Below are 19,105 nucleotides of genomic sequence, written 5' to 3'. Positions count from 1 at the left end.
CATTTAACCTCCCCAGGCGCCCTACAAAACCAGTTTTGTTCTTCCAACTTCTCTGCGTTTGGATGGAAAGGACAATGAGCAGGCGCTCCTATACTCCCCCCTCCTCCTTCCCTGAGCCCCTGTTGTTAACGTGCCGAAAACTCTCCCATTTACTTTGCAAATAATTACGAGACTTTATACCTTGGTTATTCTTGGTTTCTCCGATATGAAAAGACAGATATATATTGCAGATCTAGGTTATATCTTGTCTGTTTCCCAATTCCTCTTTATTATTATTATTATTTTTTTACTGTTTATTTATTTTAGACAGAGAGACAGAGAGACAGAGCATGAGCAGGGGAGGAGCAGAGAGAGGGAGACACAGAATCTGAAACAGGCTTCAGGCTCTGAGCTGTCAGCACAGAGCCCGACACGGGGCTCAAACTCACAAACCGGGAGATCATGACCTGAGCCGAAGCTGGACGCTCAACCGACTGAGCCACCCAGGCACCCCCCCAATTCCTCTTAAGCACCCCCACAATACCCCAGGATTGGCCTGGCGGGTGGGGCCAGCTGAACTTGGCCATGCACATCCTCCAGGGGCGCCCACACGGTGTCTGTAACCACTGGGAAAGCTTCATCCAGCCATATTCTGTTCTTCAAACTTGTAAACAAACATAATGTACTGTAGTCCTTAGCTTTGCCTAATTAGAGAAAACATTGTTTTAGAGCAGAAGGTAAATAAATGTAAACATTTAAGTATTAGTCTGATGGAAACAAATTTCACATTCCAATAGTTCTTTTCTCTTCAGCTGAGTGGCCCTACACAGAGATTGAGAGAGTCGCAGGAGGTGGATAAAAACCCGTTCGAGTTGTTCACTCGTGACTTCCCAAGACTGGATGGAGTCAGGCGAAAGGGTGGCCCGGGAACGAAGGAAGCCGGGGGTTAGACTATCTCACCGCTCTGGGCAGAGTCCAGCACAGGCCGGGGACAGGGGTGGTCTGCAAAAGCGGGGTCTTCTCTGGAGGGGTCGGAGGGCACCAAACCCTTCCTTCCACCTGTGGGGCCCCCTAGGCGTGACAGGTCAGCGCCATCAACCTCCTCCCGGAATCTTAAGGGATTCCCGACGTGGTCTGATTCGTACAATGTCCGGGGGCCTCCCAGCGCCGGGAAGCCCAGGAGTTAGACGCCCAGCTGCTTAAGGCCAGCACAGCGTCTGCAAAGACAGGTTCCCCCAGGCACAGAGTTTCTCCACACACACAGTCTCACGCCGAGACATCGGACGGAGCCACATCCCCAGATCTAAGGCCCTAACCTGGAGGAAAGAGGTCTGGTTACAAAATGTTGAACGTAGGGTGATCCCTCCACTTGCCGCTGTGCCGCTGGCATGCTTCTCCATTTGACCTAGCCCTGGTTTTCCTTCCTTGGCTGTTTTTTCTTCATGAGTGCCAGGGCCCCGAAGTCACCTGTTGTCCTCGTACTGCTTTTTAGGGGAACTTGTGACTCCTCGTGGCTGACATTGGGGGCGTCCCTAAGTGGCTCTTTCCTGCCTACCTAGTCATCCTCTGGCTACTTTTGTTCGAGAAGAATAGGGTGGCGGCGAGGGATGAGCGGGTCCTGCCCTCGTGGTGTCTGGGCTCTATGCGTCCCTCTCTCTGCTGCTATGAGAGATGATGACCGTGTACCGCGTACGGTATCCACAGGGCAAGTCCATCCCGTGATGGACTTTTCAGGTGGTTTCCTTGGCAACCGGTCCTCCTGATCCTCCCTCTCCCCCAACTTACCAGCAACGGCAAAAAAGCACATAATTGGCTTAGTGGACCCACCGATACTAATGCATCTTTATGAACCTGTACAGGCTCTCGACTCTTCAGAAATCATTTCCTAAAGGCACTAAAGCTTCTTTTCCAGAACTGTTTGAAAGTGCATTTCTCGAACGTCGGAATGACCTTCAGGATCAATGAGTCACCTGCGTGTTTTACAGATAGGCCCACACCTATCGCATAGCCAGTTATGTGACACACAGCTCGCAGCGCCAGTTATGTAGACATGGGACCTCACCGGGGGCGTCTTGCACCCAATCCTGGAAGGTTTCCACCCTACCAGGAGTCACCTCCGTTTTGAACACGGCAGACCTGCCGTGGCCCTCTCTCTGAGGACAGGACGGGTTCACATTGCCTTATGAGTCCCCTGAGTCCTGGAACAGGGATAACCGACAGCAGCTACTCCGGACTTTTATGGATGCCTGACCTCAGTTTCCTTAACATAAATTGATGGCTGTGACCCTAGGATTGCAGTCGCTTGCTTCCCCCAAGAGAGGACATCTGAGTGGATCCGTGACCGTTAGCAGCCTAGGACAGCAGAAGTACAGACAATGTGGAAGTTCTAGAAACAGCGATACTGTCTGATCCCTGTGCCTTACTAGGAAAGAGATAATATGCTAAGGCTATTTGCTCCTCTTTGCTTGTGCTTAACTTTGATGAATACTGACATCTCTTGGTGGCAAAACGACTCATAAAATAGGAATATAGTGAGTACGTATGAGCATGTAAAAAACAATCTATGTGAAGTATGTAATAAAATGCCTCAAGTTCACATCATTCACCTCGAGGAGAGGAGGATGTCGCGAACGGGGTTGGTTGACAGTTCTGTAGCGTTTACATAAAACTCCTCAGTCGTAACAGAGTAATCAGCTACTTTAGAAAACTGAACGCCGTTCCGTTCACTCTTCCATCCGGAGTAAATAAACCCCAGCTTTGTATCTTTCATGCATCCACATGCTTCCTTCTGTTATGGTTTTACCCACTTTCTTAGGCCTTGTCATTGTCACCTTGGCTGTTGGCAAACAAATCTAGCCAGCATTCGAGACGACTGTCTCAACAGGTAGATCTAATCCCAATTTATTTTTGACACTCTTCTTTCCATTCCCAAACAAAACGGCCACCGAGAATGATACTGTCCTTGGAACAGGGAGCTTTGATTCATTAATACATTTCCTAGAGATTTCTGTTTTCGTCTTTTTTCTTTTGGTTGTGCTTGTTTGTCCTTGGTAATTGGCTTTTACTTTATCCTGGATTATATTCCATTTTTTGGTCACAGTACTCCCTGAACCAACAGGATGAGCTCTATTATAATTCTCTGAATTAGCTTTTCGGAAGTATGTAATTATCTTATCTTCACACAAAAGATCGCTTCCTAAAATGACGATGAATTATATACACATCTCTCGGTGCCTTGTACTGAAACCCCCTCTTCTGGCTGATTCCTGGGGTTTCTCCCCCAAATCGGCCTGGACTCCTCATTTCAAGGGGCAGAAGCTTGGGCTGCATTATAGCTTTTAATTTGCTAGGTTTGGTTACTCTGCATTAGCATATTTGCTAACCTGCATCTTCTGACATACTTCTGTTTTTAAGAATGCTATACTATTGGGGCACCAGGGTGGCTCAGTCAGTTAAGCTTACGACTTCGGCTCGGGTCATGATCTCGCAGTTCATGGGTTCAGGCCCCTCGTTGGACTCTGTGCCGACAGCTCAGAGCCTGGATGGAGCCTGCTTGGGAGTCTATGTCTCCCTCTCTGTCTCTCTCTCTCCCTCCCCCAGCTCACACTCTGTCTGTCTCTCTCTCTCTCAAAAATAAGTGAACCTTAAAAAAAAAAAAAAAAAAAGAATGCTACATTATTGGAGAATTTAGAAAAACATTTCCATCTGAGACATGCACATCAGCTCTGAGTGGTGGGTCAAAGCTGACCATTACAGGCATCGCCATATTAGCTAACACTATGTATTCAAATAGAAGCAAATCAGAGCGAAGAGGAACCGTATTCATTCTCTTGCAGCTGCTATAACAAGTTAGCCCCAGTTTAGGGGTTGAAGCAATGTGGATCGATGCCCTGACAGTTCTGGAGGTCGGAAGGGGAAAATCGGGTTCTCTGAGCTAAAGTGGAGGTGTTGGTAGGGCTGGCTCCTTCTGGAGGCCCCGAGGGGAGAATCCATTTCTTCTCTCGTTGCACCTGTCACTACTCACTGATGTCCTGCCCCCTCTTAAAAGAACCCCAGCGGGGCGCCTGAGTGGCTCAGTCGGTAAAGCGTCCGACTTCGGCTCAGGTCATGACCTCACAGTTCCTGAGTTCGAGCCCCGTGTCAGGCTCTGTGATGACAGCTCCGAGCCTGGAGCCCGCTTCGGATTCTGTGTCGCTCTCTGTCTGCCCCTCCCCCCACATGCACGCTGCCTCTCGCTCTGTCTCAAAAATAAACATTAAAAAAAAAAAAAAAAAAAAAAGAACCCTGGCGATTACATCAGACCCACCCAAATACTCCGGGATAATCGCCCCATGTCAGGACTCTCAATCGTATCTTCAAAGTCTCTTTTGCCATATAAGGTGATATATGCAAGGGTCCTGGGGATGAAGAAGTGGACATCTTTGGGGCCATTATTCTGCAGACTACAGCACCATGACCCCTCTCTCTAGTGAGTTTCTTTGGCCTCTCCTGTTAAGATTGGGCTGGCTTGACGCGTGGGGAGGTGTTTGGGGAGGGGCTGCCGATGCCCTGCGAAGTCCCCCTGCCCATCTCGTGGCCTGAAGCGGCAGCCAGGTCTCAGCCACCTCCCCAGGGCTACTTGATGTGTCACACGGTGCCCTAGTGTCACCTCACTGTCCCCAAGGTGTTTGCCGACCATCCTTCCTCACCCTGCCTTCTTTCCTTTTCAGCATCGTGGTAGTGCCGGAAGAACACCGTGTCAGCAAGCTGAGAGGGAAACTGAGGCAAGATGTCGGGCCGGAGCGGGAAGAAGAAAATGTCCAAGCTGTCCCGTTCAGCCAGGGCCGGTGTCATCTTCCCCGTGGGGAGGCTGATGCGTTACCTGAAGAAAGGGACGTTCAAGTACCGGATCAGCGTGGGGGCTCCCGTCTACATGGCGGCCGTCATCGAGTACCTGGCAGGTAATGTGAACACGCGGGACAGGTCACCCACTCCCGGATCCCCACCCTCCCCTCTGTCCCTGCCACCCAGAGACAAAGAGGACAGCTTCCCTCTGTGGCTGGCTCCAGGGTACTGGGGAGGAGGGGGGGTGGTAACAGGGTTTCAGCTTGCCTGCTTGGCTCAGATTCGTTTTGCAGGCTTTAGGGGAGGGAAGAGGGCATAATGGCAGATGATCAACATGGAAAGAAGAGAACCCACAATGCAGTGGCTTTTCTAGACCAGCCCCGAAAAATGTGTGTCTTGCTTTAGGCAAACCCAGGAGGTAAAAATCCAGGTTCCCACGGAAGAGAATCTACCGGGAGGATTGGGGGCTACAGTGGGGCTATTCATTTTGTAACAGGGGGTCTGCTCTTTACTCTGAGGTCCTCACTGAGCGTTGGGTTTCCTGGTGTATTGGAACTAGGGCTCAGTGTCCATGAATAGTGTTGGCCCAGCATCAGAACCATCTCCAGTTGGTTCCATGAAGCCCATCATGTCCCCAGTTGTGCCCTCTTTTGTATACAATGGGTACACGAGGAATAGTTGCCCATGTTGGTTGTTAACATTATGCTTTTTTATTACAGAACGAGATTTTTGCTGTGGGTGGTCTTTATCTATTTGAATAGCTTTGTGTTTGGCTTTCTTCTTGTTGTTCTCTTCTGTCAGAGTAAAACAGACACCATACTTCAAAATTTCCAGGATGCTTTTAAAATATATATAAATATATAAAATATTTTAAAATAAAATATATAAGAATAAAAATATGTATAAGTAAGTGAGAGTAGCTCCTTAAGGGGTCATTTCAGCCACGAGCAACAATGTCTCTGACTTTGCCCGGGGTGCCAGGTTTAAATTTTTGGGAAGCCCCCTGTAAAGCAAACCTCCCCAAACTGTCTCTCTGAGAAACCGAGCCGCCTGCGGCCACAGTATGAAAACCCACGGGGGTGTGGCAGGGCTAGACCCAGCTTCTATCCCCAGGTCCCTTTTCCCCCTCCTCCTTCTCCCTCAGGGGCAATGTCTTCCTCCCTCTTAGATGCTCAGTCCTGTTCTGCCCTCTTGGTCCCCCATCCGTCACAATGAAAGGCTTACCTTGGTCCACCAGTGGATACCTTCATCCCTGGGGCTCCTGTCCCTCAGGGAGACCTCAGCATCTTAAGCCTGTTCCTTATCGGGAAATGAAAGGCTTGTCTCTGAGCCAAAAGTTCTTCATGGGCACCTTTTAGGAGGTTAGAGAGAGGGCTGGAGGGCTCTAAAGTTGGTTCAGTCCAGCGTGAGAACCAACCACTCCCGGGATCTTGTTGACAAGGTCCAGCCACTCCCGGGATCTTGTTGACAAGGTCCGACGTGGGGCCTGAGACTTGGCCTTTCTTTCTTTCTTTTTTTCTTCTTTCTTTCTTTCTTTCTTTCTTTCTTTCTTTCTTCTTTCTTTCTTTTTAATGTTTATTTATTTTTGAGAGACAGTGTGAGCAGGGAAGGGGCAGAGAGAGAGAGGGAGACACAGAACAGAATCCAAAGCAGGGTTCAGGCTCCGAGCTGTCAGCACAGAGCCCAGTGCGGGCCCCGAACCCATGAACCGCAAGATCATGACCTGAGCCAAAGTCAGATATTTAAGCGACTGAGCCACCCAGGCGCCCCAAGACTCGACCTTTCTAATGGGCACCCAGTTGATTCTGATGCTGGTCTTGGGACCACTCAGAGGAGCGATACTGTGGCTAGTCTTGTAGCAGCAGCCTAAAGGCTTGGGGAATGCTTTAAAATACAGGATCCTGGCTGCATCCCCCAGCCCCCCACATACACATGCTATGGTCTGATTCACCGGGTTTGGAATGGGACCCAGGAATCTGATGGAAAAATCTGCTGGCTCAAGGAGGGAGAGGCAAATGAACCTTTAAAACTACCTGTTAGGATGGGGAAAAACTGAGAGCTTTCCCCCTGAGATCAGGAACACGACAGGGATGTCCACTCTCATTGCTGTTGTGTAACATAGTGTCGTTTAACATAGTACTGATCAGCAATCAGACCACAAAAAGAAATCAAAGGCATCAAAATTGGCAAAGAAGAAGTCAAACTTTCACTTTCGCAGACAACATCATACTCTACATGGAAAACCCGACAGACTCCACCAAAAGTCTGCTAGAACTGATACATGAATTCAGCAAAGTCACAGGATACAAAATCACTGTACAAAAATCAGCTGCATTTTTATACACCAATAAGGAAGCAAAAGAAAGAGAAATAAAGAAACGGATCCCTTTTACAATCACACCAAGAATCATAAAATACCTAGGAATAAACTTAACCAAAGATGTGTAAGATCAGTATGCTGAAAACTATAGAAAGCTTATGGAGGAAATTGAAGAAGGCACAAAGAAATGGAAATGCTCATGGATTGGAAGAATAAATATTGTTAAAATATCAATACTACCCAAAGCTATCTACACATTCGATGCAATCCCAATCAACATTGCACCAGCATTCTTCTCAAAGCTAGAACAAGCAGTCCTCAAATTTGTATGGAACCAAAAAAGACCCCGAATAGACAAAGTAATATTGAAGAAGGAAACCAAAGGTGGAGGCATCACAATCCCAGACTTTCGCCTCTACTACAAAGCTGTAATCATCAAGACAGCATGGTACTGGCACAAAAACAGACACATAGAAACAATGGAATAGAGTAGAAAACCCAGAATTGGACCCACAAATGTGTGGCCAACTAATCTTTGACAAAGCAGGAAAGAGTATCCAGTGAAAAAAAAGACAGTCTCTTTAACAAATGGTGCTGGGAGAACTGGACAGCAACATGCAGAAGAATGAAATTAGACCACTTCCTACACCATTCACAAAAATAAACTCAAAATGGGTGAAAGACCTGAATGTGAGACAGGAAACCATCAAAACCCTAGAGGAGAAAGCAGGAAAAAAATCTCTCTGATCTCAGCCGAAACAATTTCTTACTCGACACATCTCCAAAGGCAAGGGAATTAAAAGCAAAAATGAACTATTGGGACCTCATGAAGATAAAAAGCTTCTGCACTACAAAGGAAACAATCAACAAAACTAAAAGGCAACCAACGGAATGGGAAAAGATATTTGCAAATGACATATCGGACAAAGGGCTAGTATCCAAAATCTATAAAAAGCTCACCAAACTCCACACCCGAAAAACAAATAATCCAGTGAAGAAATGGGCAGAAGACATGAATAGACACTTCTCCGAAGAAGACATCCGGATGGCCAACAGGCACATGAAAAGATGCTCAATGTCGCTCCTCATCAGGGAAATACAAATCAAAACCACACTCATATACCACCTCACGCCAGTCAGAGTGGCTAAAATGAACAAATCAGGAAACTATAGATCCTGGAGAGGATGTGGAGAAAGGAGAATCTTCCTGCACTGTTGGTGGGAATGCAAACTGGTGCAGCCGCTCTGGAAAACAGTGTGGAGGTTCCTCAAAAAATTAAAAATAGATCTACCCTATGACCCAGCAATAGCACTGCTAGGAATTTACCCAAGGGATACAGGAGTGCTGATGCATAGGGGCACTTGTACCCCAACGTTTATAGCAGCACTTTCAACAATAGCCAAATTATGGAAAGAGCCTAAATGTCCATCAACTGACGAATGGATAAAGAAGATGTGGTTTATATATACAATGGAATACTACTTGGCAATGAGAAAGAATGAAATCTGGCCATTTGCAGCAATGTGGATGGAACTGGAGGGAATTATGCTGAGTGAAATAAGTCAGTCAGAGGACAGATGTCATATGTTTTCACTCATATATGGATCTTGAGAAACCTAACAGAAGACCATGGGAGAAGGGAAAGGGAAAAAAATAGTTACAAACAGAGAGGGAGGGAGGCAAACCATAAGAGACACTTAAATACACAGAACAAACTGGAAGTTGATGGGGGCTGGGGGAGAGGGGAAAGTGGGTGATGGGCATTGAGGAAGGCCCCTGTTGGGATGAGCACTGGGTGTTGTATGGAAGCCAATTTGACAATAAATTATATTAAATGAATAAATAAATAAACATAAGTATAAAACAATAAAAAAATTAAAAACTCCATCAGAGGGGGAAAAAACATTAAAAAAATAAAAATAAAACTACCTGTTAGGTCCATATCACCCTGTGAGGCTGGAAGGCACTGAGTAACCAGAGATCCCACAGCCTCCGAGAAGGGAGCTGGGGTTCCCTGAGGTCCCTCAACCCTAAGCCACATACTCTCTGCTATACTACATTGCCCCATTGTAATGTTTGTGTAACCAAAGGAAGTACATCCTATGCCTCTACTTGGTGAAGGTCTGAACTTTGTGCATAACAGAGCAAAATGTGGCCCTTTGCATCGCGGGCGTCTCTGTTAGTCTTTGGCTCCCATCAAATCTTATATTTTCCCATTCATTCGTTTAACAAATATGTATTAAGCGTCTACATGTCAATGCACACAGTAAGTCCTTAGACTATTCCCTGGGGGTAGAACTGGATCACTGATAGGGTTTTTAATTTATCTTGGATTAGAGCCACCAGACCCCAAAGCAATGCATACTAAAGCCTGAACATCACCTTCTGGAATGTCAGCCAAAACATCTTCAGAGATTTGTAGTATCCCCCGAGGTAGAACATCGCCTTATTTCTCAAGCTGATTACTCACAATCCTCCCTTCGCTCGACAAACTTGCATTGAACACTTACCATGTGCCAGGTGTTCTCGACGCTGAGGCTGCTATAGCACTGAGACCAAGACAGAATCCAGGAATCCCTGCCCTCGAGCAGGTGCATTCTGGGGAAGAGAAATGGCAAACACATAGAAGTGAAGGGTGTGTGGTTCTCAGATGGTGATAAGTGCTAGGGGACAAATAAAGCCAGGAAAGAGATAGAGTGTTCCAGGAATGGGGAGGTGAGGGGGGTTGTGAATAGTGCTGGTCTGGAGGTCCCACTGAGGGGGAGGCAGGGAGCGGGCACGCGCGTGTCTGCGGGCTGGTGCTCCGGGCAGGAGGACGGCAGGAGCAGGGTGTTGGAGGAGCAGCAGTGGGCCAGGGGGTTGGGACCCCGGGAGGGGCTTGGACTGTAAGTGAGGCTTGAGAAGTGAGGCTGGTGGGAGCTAAGAGCTTGCAGTGGGAGTTCTGAAGGGTTTTGAGCAGAGGCAGAAGTGAGCTGACCTTGGGGGGAGGGGCTGCTAGGGCAGAAGCAGGCAAAGTGCAGAGGAGGTGTAGAGACGTGTGGTCAGAGTACCCAAAAGCCAACAGTGTTTGCCAGTGGCTTGGACATGAAATAGAAGGGGGTGCATGAAATGACCGGGGCGCCCGGGTGGCTCAGTGGGTTAAGTGTCCGACTCTTGATGTCAGCTCAGGTCATGATCTCACGGTTCGTGAGTTCAAGCCCCACATCGGGTTCGTGCTGACAGTCACTTGGGATCGTCTCTCCCCCTCTCTTCCTGCCCCTCCCTCTCTCTTTCTTTCTCAAAAAAAATGATAAATAAATTTTTTTTTAAAAGACGAAGAAGAAGAGAGGATGAGTACCTGGAAGGATGCCATTGCCAATACCACTCCTTCCCCCCGGGGCCAGTCTCAGCACCCAGTGGGGTCCCAGGTCAAGTGGAGGAGGCGACATTGGTCCTCTGAAGCCCAGGCCTGTGTTCTCTGTGTCCCTTCCTTCTCTTCCTGTCAGTTTAAATCTGGTGCATCCGTTTACCAGCTCTGTTACCTTGGGCTGATTCCTGAACCTCTCTGAGTTTCCAGTGCTTCCAGAACTAACTCGTTCAACTCCATACATGAGCTAGCCCGTGGATAATGCCTGGTTTATAGGATACACTCAATAAATGGTAATTCTTCTGCTCTCCCGTCTGTTAAGAGCTGATGAAATCACTCAGGGCAAAGTATAATGGCTAACTCTGTTAAAGTGTTGTATTTTCGGGCTGTGCTTGCATTTTACTGAGACAAGAAGTTTTAAGCCAAAGGAATGAATCACTATTGGTAGAATTGCAGGCCATTGTTGAGAAAGTAAAAGGGCAGTTTTTGTTACTTTGGGGGTGGGAGGTGGACACCCATTGATTTTGCTCAGGAAAAAAGATTCAAAGCATGAGAGCCTCCTGTCATCCTGGAAATGACCTTCAACATTCATGACGCAGATCTTGACGGAGTTTCTTCCTTGGGTCAGGCCTTGAAGATGCGGAGGAGGGCAGACATGCGTGGCCCCCCCTCCGAAGGCTGGGCTTGCATACCAGCAGAGCGGACAAGCATTAAGCACAACGCAGCAAGATGGGCATGCATGTTGGGCAGGAAAGTCACAGGAGCTTGGGGAGGGTCTGTAGGGGTGGGGTGCCGGGGGCTGCCTATTGTAAAGTAAGAGTTGTTAGGACCTAAACCAGGTGTGCAACCTTGGTTTTTCTTAAGTTGATTGATTTAAAATCCTGATGACTGGGCTCACCCCCAGAGATTCTGGGGCTATGTTCGGGACATCAGGATTTTTTTTTTTTGTTTATTTATTTATTTTGAGAGAGAGAAAGAGAGAGAGAGTGTGTGTGTGCGTGTGTGTGTGTGCAGGGGAGGTGCAGAGGGAGAGGGAGAGAGAGAATCCCAAGCAGGCTCCACACTGTCAGCACAGAGTCCGACATAGGGCTCAAACCCACAAACCAAGAGGTCGTGACCTGAGCCGAAATCAAGAGTTGGACGCTTACCCGACTGAGCCACCCAGGTGCCCCTCCCTCAAATGGTTTTGATGGCAACCAGAGTGGGGAATTAGTAGGAATTGAGTAGATTCTGATGGGGGTGTTGAGCTAGGGGGAGAGTTTCAGGCGGGGTAGGAACAAGGGTGAAGGCCCACAGCGTGTGTCCCCAGCTGGAGCCTGGAGGAAGTTCGTGCCCAGAGCAGAGCTGGGAAAAGGGAGGGGGTGAGAGATGAGATCGCAGTGGGCAGGCAGGTCCTTGAGGGCCATGATGAAAATGTATACGCTGTGCACACACAGGTACACACACCCGTTAGGAGGAGGCCTAGAAGGGAGGAGGTGGCATTTGGGGGACGTCACTTGGGCTTTGGGAAGTGGCAGAAAGCAAGATCAGAGCCCAGGAAACCACCGGGGGCTGTTTTTGTGTCACTTCTGAGAATTGACAGTGGCCAGGACAGGGGTGTCCAGAGGGGGTGATGAGAAGGAATGGACAAATTGGGGAGGTTATCGGCGGAGGGGGGTAGAGTCAGCTCTACTCAATGATGGGTTAGATGGGGAAAGGGGTGTCAAGGAAGGCACAAGTCTTTCAGCCTTGGGCGGCTACTTTCTTTCCAGCCACGCTGCCATGGGTTGAGGAAGGGGCATGGGGACTCCACTCCAAGGGGAGAGTTGGAGAATTGACATATGGAGCCTGGCCAAGAGGAAGAGAAGAGGAAAGTAGCCGGCGAACAAGAATGGGGCCCGTAGCTGAAGCAGGCAATAGTGGGGGAGAAACGGGGCGGGGCGAGGGGCTCAGGGGGACCCGTAGGGCTCCGGTCTCTGCAAGGTGTCCTGGAGGACAGATTCTGGCTCTGCCACCTATCAGCTAAGGACTGTGAGTGTGTCGCTTTACCCTCATAGTGTCATGGTGAGAATTACATAAGATAATGCATGAAAGGCACTTAGCGCCGCTTGGGACCCATGGTAGCAACCCGCCCATAGGGCTATTGTTGTTATTGAGTGAAGCCCTATAGACATGTCTAGAGCCACCAGGGAGCTGTAAGCTGGAGGTGCAGACACGGGCACTGTGGGGAGACTGCAATAAAGGCCGGGAGAGTGAGTGAGGTCACCCAGAGAAGAGTGTGACGACAACAAGACTGGGGAGCCCAGGACCGGCCCAGGAAGCATGTGCATGTGCGGGTTTCTGAGCCAAGTAGGGGGAAGGCATGGCGAGGGAGACCGAGGAGGACAGCAGAGAGGAGGAAGGAAAGGCTCACGGGAGAGTCGGTGCCGGGGAAACCAAGGGAGAGTAACTAACCTTCAAAGGTGACGCCAATAAAACCAGACGGGGGCAACAGATCTAGCCATCTCAAGGTCATGGTGACCCCCGTGAGAACGGGCTGGGTGGTCAAAGCCAAACTGCAGTGGGCTGGGGAGTTGGAGCTGTGGCCAGGAGACCAAGGGGGTGGGGACTATTTTAGGGAGTTTGGCTCAAAAGAAGGGAAGAGAGAAGTCGATAGCTGGTGGTGCGGCAGGTGGGAGGGGGTGCGACACGGAACAAGCTTGAGCCTGGGGTCCTCAGATTCTGTCTTCAACTTCCCGAGCCATACCTGAACCTCAGCATTTCCTTCCTCTATTTGTCGTGGGCAAGAAACCACAGTAGCGTGTCAGTGGCACCTGGGACTTTTTGACCAACTGAAATCACTGACGTTTTCTTATTAGATTCCCCTTGTTACAGATGTATAGAAATATCATTTATACTTATCATTACTTCCAGAATCACAGTAGTTAATAGACCTGCCGCTAGTTCTTGTTATTTAACGTGTTGATAAAGAAGCCCACGTGGGTATCGAGGAGGGCACTTGTTGGGATGAGCACTGGGTGTTGTATGGAAGCAATGAATCACGGGACTCCACCCCCAAGACCAAGAGCACAATGTACACGCTGATTTGACAATAAATTATATATTTTTTAAAACAAGCACACAATTATATCCCAGATCTTTTTTATTTAAAAAAATTTTTTAATGTTTATTTTTGAGAGAGAAAGAGAGAGAATGAGAGGCAGAGGGGCAGAGAGAGAGGGAGACACAGAATCCGAAGCAGGCTCCAGGCTCTGAGCTGTCAGCACAGAGCCCGATGCCGAGCTCGAACTCACAGACCGCGAGATCATGACCTGAGCCGAAGTCAGAGGCTTAATGGACTGAGCCACCCAGGCGCCCCCCAGATTTTTTAATACTTGGAAAATTACATTTCAGTGTAATTGGTTTTCTCTGGCATCCTTTGTATTGTATTTTATGCATTTAAAACTTTATCCTGACACTCATTAGAGTGGCTAGTAAAAAAAAAAATTACAATTATTGATGAGGATGTAAAGAATTGGAACCCTCGTGCATTGCTGGTAGGAATATGAATTGGTGTAGTTGTTGTGGAACACAGTTTGGGATTCCTCAAAAAGTTAAACAAGGACGTCAACCAAGAAATCAAAGAAGAAATTTTTTCAAAGTACATGAAAACACAGTGGTCCAAAATCTTTGGGATGCAGCATAAGAAATTCTAAGAGGAGGGTTTATAGCAACACAGGCCTCCTTAATAAGCAAGAAAAATCTCAAATAAACAACCTAAGCTTACACCTAAAGGAACTAGAAAAAGAACAAACAAACCAGCAGAAGGAAGGAAATAATAAAGATTAGAGCAGAAGCGAATGATAGAGAAACAAAACAAAACAAAAACAAGAACAAAAACCAAACAAACAAACATAGTAAAGCAGATCCATGAAATAAGGAACTGGTTCTTTGAAAAGATCAACAGCATTAATAAACTAGGGAGTCAGATTTCCCAGAAAGGAAAGAGAAAGGACTCAAACAAAATCACCCGTGAGAGGAAAACTAGCAACCAACACGACAGAAATATAAACAATTATAAGAGAATACTATGAAAAGCTATATGCCAATGAATTGGACAACCTGCAAGAAATGGATAAATTCCTAGAAACCTATAAACTACCAAAACCAAAGCAGGAAGAAATAGAAAATTTGAACAGACGGATAACCAGCAATGCAATTGAATCAGTTAACAAAAAAAAAAAAAAACAAAAACAAAAACAAAAAAAAAAAAACAAACCTCCCAACAAACAAAAGTTCAGGACCAGACATCTTCACGAGCGAATTCTATCAAACATTTAAGGAAGAGTTAATGCCTATTCTTTTCACACTATTCCAGAAAATATAAGAGGGAAGAAAACTTCCAAATTCATTCTATGAAGCCAGCATTACCCTGACACCAAAACCAGATAAAGACACCACAAAAGAGAGAGAGCCAGAGAGAGAGAACTACAGGCCAATATCCCAGGTGAACATGGATGCAAAAATCCTCCTCAAAATACCAAATCCAACAATACATTAAAAAAAATCATAGACCACGATCAAGTGGGATTTATCTCCAGGATGCAAGGGTGGTTCAATATTTGCAAATCAATGTATGTGATACATCTCATCAATGAGAGAAAGGATAAAAACCGTATGGTCATTTCCATAGATGCACAAAAAGCATTTGACAAAGTATAACATGCACTCATGATGAAAACCACAAGAGAAGAGGGCTTAGGGGGAACATACCTCAACATAATAAAAGCCTTGTATAAAAAGCCCACAACCATCATCATCCTCAAAGGGAAAAAACTGAAAGCTTTTCCCCTAAGGTCAGGAACAGGACAAGGACGTCCACTGTCACCACTTTCATTGAACACAGTACTAGAAGTCCCAGCCCTAGCAATCTGACAACAAAAAAGAAATAAAAGGCATTCAGATTGGAAAGGAAGAAGTAAAACTTTTACTCTTAGCAGAGAACATGACACTATAGAAAACCTTAAAAGACTCCACCAAAAAAGTATTGAAACTGATACACTGAATTCAGCAAAGTCACAGGATACAAAATCAACGTACAGAAATCTGTTGAATTTCTTTACACTAAAAATGAAGCAGCAGAAAGAGAAATTGAGAAACAATCCCATTTATACTTGCACCAAGGAGAACCAGATACCTAGGAATAAACTTAACCAAAGAGGTTAAGTCCTGTACTCTGAAAACTAAAACACTGATGAAAGAAATTGAGGAAGACACAAAGAAATGGAAAGATATCCCATGCTCATGGATCTGAAGAACAAACATTGTTAAAATGTCTATACTACCCAAAGCAATCTGCACATGTAATGTAATCCTCATCAAAACACCGACAGCATTTTTCACAGAACCGGAACAAACAATCCTAAAATTTGTATGGAACCCCAAAAGACTCCGAATAGCCAAAGCAGTCCTGAAAAAGAAGAACAAAACTGGAGGCAGCACAATCCCAGACTTCAAGCTGTATTGCAAAGCTGTAATCATCAAGACAGTATGGTACTGGCACAAGAACAGACACATAGACCAAGAGAACAGAATGGAAAACCCAGAAATGAACCCACAATTATATGGTCGATTAATTTTTGACAAAGCAGGAAACGATCCAATGCGAAAAACACAGTCTCTTCAACAAATGGTGTTGGGAAAACTGGACAGCTTTCAGTAGAAAGAAGGAGAGAAGAAGAACGCAAAAGAATGAGCTGGACCACTTTCTTACACCACGCACAAACCCTCATGCACTATTGGCGGGAGTCAAACTGGTGCGGCCACTGTGGAAGACAGTATGGAGATTCCTCAAAAAGTTAAAAATAGAATGACTCTACAACCTAAAAAGTATAAGATCGCTAATTAAAAGGGACGCATGCACCCCTATATTTATTGCAGCATTATTTACAATAGCCAATGTATGGAAACAGCCCAAGTGTCCATCCATAGATGAATAGATAAAGAAGAGGTGAGATACACACACACACACACACACACACACACACACACACACGCAGAGTGGAATATTACTCAGCCATAAAAAAGAATGACATCTTGCCATGTGTAACGACATGGATCAAGAGAGTATTATGCTAAGTGAAATAAGTCATCCAGAGAAAGACAAATACAATATTATTTCACTCATATGTGGAATTTAAGAAACAAAACAAATGAGCAAAAAGAAGAGAGAGACAAGCCAAGAAAGACTCTTAATTATAGAGAACATACTGATGGTTGCCAGAGGGGAGGGGGTGGGGGGGTAATATATATGCTGGGGATTAAGTAGTGCACTTGTGATGAGCACTGAATGATATATGGATTTGTTGAACCACTGTATTATACATCTGAAACTGATTTTACACTGTATGTTAACTATATTGCAATTAAAAGAAAATGCTTATTAAAAACAGAAGTTAAAGAGTCATGGAATTATCTTATGACCCAGCAATTCCACTTCTAGGTATATGCCCAAAAGAATTGAAATTAGAGACTTAAACACATATTTATACACAAACATTCATACGGCATTACCACAATAGCCAAAAAATGGAAACAACTCGAGTGTCACCAGATGCGTGGATAAACAAGACGTGGATCCACGCAGTGGAATATCATTCAGCCATAAAAAGGAATGAAAGTCTGAGGCACCCGGGAGGCTCCGTCGGTTAAGCGTCCAGCTTCGGCTCAGGGCACGATCTCGCGGTTCGTGGGTTTGAGCCCTGCGTCAAGCCCTGGGCTGACAGCGCACAGCCTGCTTCCGATTCTGTGTCTCCCTCTCTCTCTCGGCACCTCCCCCACTGTCTCTCTCTCTCTCTCTCTCTCTCTCTCTCTCTCTCTCTCAAAAACTAAATAAACCTTGAAAAGAATTTTTTTTAAAGGAATGAAATTCTGACGCGTGCTACAGCATGGATGAGGCTTGAAGACTTTGTGCAAAGGGAGATGGAAATAAGCCAGCAGAGTAGTCAAGTGCAAAGAGACAGAGGGGAGAGCGGCAGCTGTAGGGGCCGAGGGGGGCTGGGGTGGGATGGGCCTTAGAGTCTGATGGGCATGGAGCTTCCGGTTTAAGGAAGATGAAGGGCAGGAGGTAGATGGCGGTGATGGTGGCCCAATATTGTGAATTACTGAATGCCACTGAGTTACTCGCCTGGAAATGGTCAGAATGGTCAATTTCATGCCACGCCTGTTTTACCACAATGAAAGGAAGAGCCGCCATTATTCTGAGAAGGGGCCCACAGGCCTCACCAGCCTACCAGAGGGATTCCCCTGGCAGAGGGGGAGAGGCCGGAGACAAGGAGCTCATCGGGGAGATGGGGCCCCCGGGGACCCCAGAGCTGGCTGGAGGCTCTGGTCAGGGGGGAAGGTCCCTCCCCAGGCCCCCAGAAGGAGAGGGGCTGCCGGGGACAGATGAGCACACCACAGCGTCCCATCGGCCTCTGGCAGACACCCTCCTCCTCCACGTAGAGCATCACCTTCGCCGACTCTCCAAGCTGAACCTCCTAAGGCAGCTTTTAAGTTGCACTGTTCCGCTCTTACCTCCTGCCCCTGATGTCAATAGCAGCGACCTGGAATTTGCCCGCTGATGTCCTGGCAGCGGGCCAGGACAGGGTCGACCAGGCCTGGGTCGGCGATTTCCCGTGGCCAGCTTACCACTCCCTTCAGATTCATGACTGGGGTCTCTGAAGATCCTCTCTCCCCCTCAGTGCTTCAGAAAGGGAACCTAGGGCCACATGAACGGCCAGTAAGGGAAGGCTTGGGGGTGGGGGGCTTACTTAGCCGAAAAAGAAAGTTGCACAAATTTTCAGCTACTCTGGGTGAGAGAGAGCAGTTTGCCTGCCTGATTTCTCCAGACTGGCCTCCTGGCTGGGCCTGGGTTCACACATCACCCTGATGTTAGAGCCATGAGGTGTGTCTAGTCCCCAAAAAAGGAGGAGGTGACACAATCTGGCACATGCTGGACCGTTCATCTAGAACGTCCTTTCCACCTGAGACGTCCCAAGCCTCCCAGAACGGACAGCACATTCATACTTTACTTTGTCGATCTGTAAAACGTTGATCCAGTGCACGTCTCCAGTATTAGCGAGGGAAAATGGACTAAAAAAGCAAGCCCGAAATTCTGGGAAATAATTTTGTATTTACCACCAATAGATACAACGTAAATGTAAGATGTTGAAAATGAAGAATTGAAACCGTTTTTATGGTGAGAAAATGTTCTGTAACATTTTTTAATTGAAAGGATAAATAGGTTTTTTAAAAAGCTTGAATCTCAGGGTGACTTAAGTCATTGTGCCACATAGAAGACCTTCGTTGACATCATTTCAGACAATTGGGACTACCCAGTTAACACAAACACTTTTTTATCTAACGATTTTCATTTATAATATTTATGTTTTGAAAAGATCCCTTTGGCAGCCGGGGCCACACGTATGGTTGTGCAGGTTGTACACTGTGCAAGGGCACGCATCGAAGGGAGTATCGTTCGCATCACGGATCTCAAAGATTTGTATGTGTATTACGAGCATTCCCGGCAGATGGCAGTAAAGGGTATTGTTCTAGAGAAGTAAAGCATCTGGCAGAAGGAATGTCTTTTTCTAATTTGTACAAAGGCACCTATGGGCCAGCAGTGGCCTCTCTGCCA

At 46.8% G+C, this 19,105-nt stretch overlaps 1 protein-coding gene across 1 annotated transcript in view; it reads left to right on the top strand.

The window, feature by feature from the left end:
• The first annotated feature begins 4,708 nt into the window (after nucleotides 1-4,708).
• Nucleotides 4,709-19,105, top strand: part of LOC115527301 (core histone macro-H2A.2) — a 37,099-nt gene continuing 22,702 nt past the window's right edge. Inside the window, exon 1 of the mRNA XM_030334823.1 lies at nucleotides 4,709-4,919. Within this exon, the coding sequence (XP_030190683.1) occupies nucleotides 4,748-4,919 (172 nt within the window). The 5' untranslated portion in view covers nucleotides 4,709-4,747. The remainder of the gene's footprint in view (nucleotides 4,920-19,105) is intronic.

Source organism: Lynx canadensis, chromosome D2 (genome assembly GCF_007474595.2).
Source record: "Lynx canadensis isolate LIC74 chromosome D2, mLynCan4.pri.v2, whole genome shotgun sequence".
NCBI lineage: Eukaryota > Metazoa > Chordata > Mammalia > Carnivora > Felidae > Lynx > Lynx canadensis.
The sequence above is the reverse complement of the archived record's forward strand: the minus strand, read 5'-3'. Positions and strand labels throughout refer to the sequence as shown.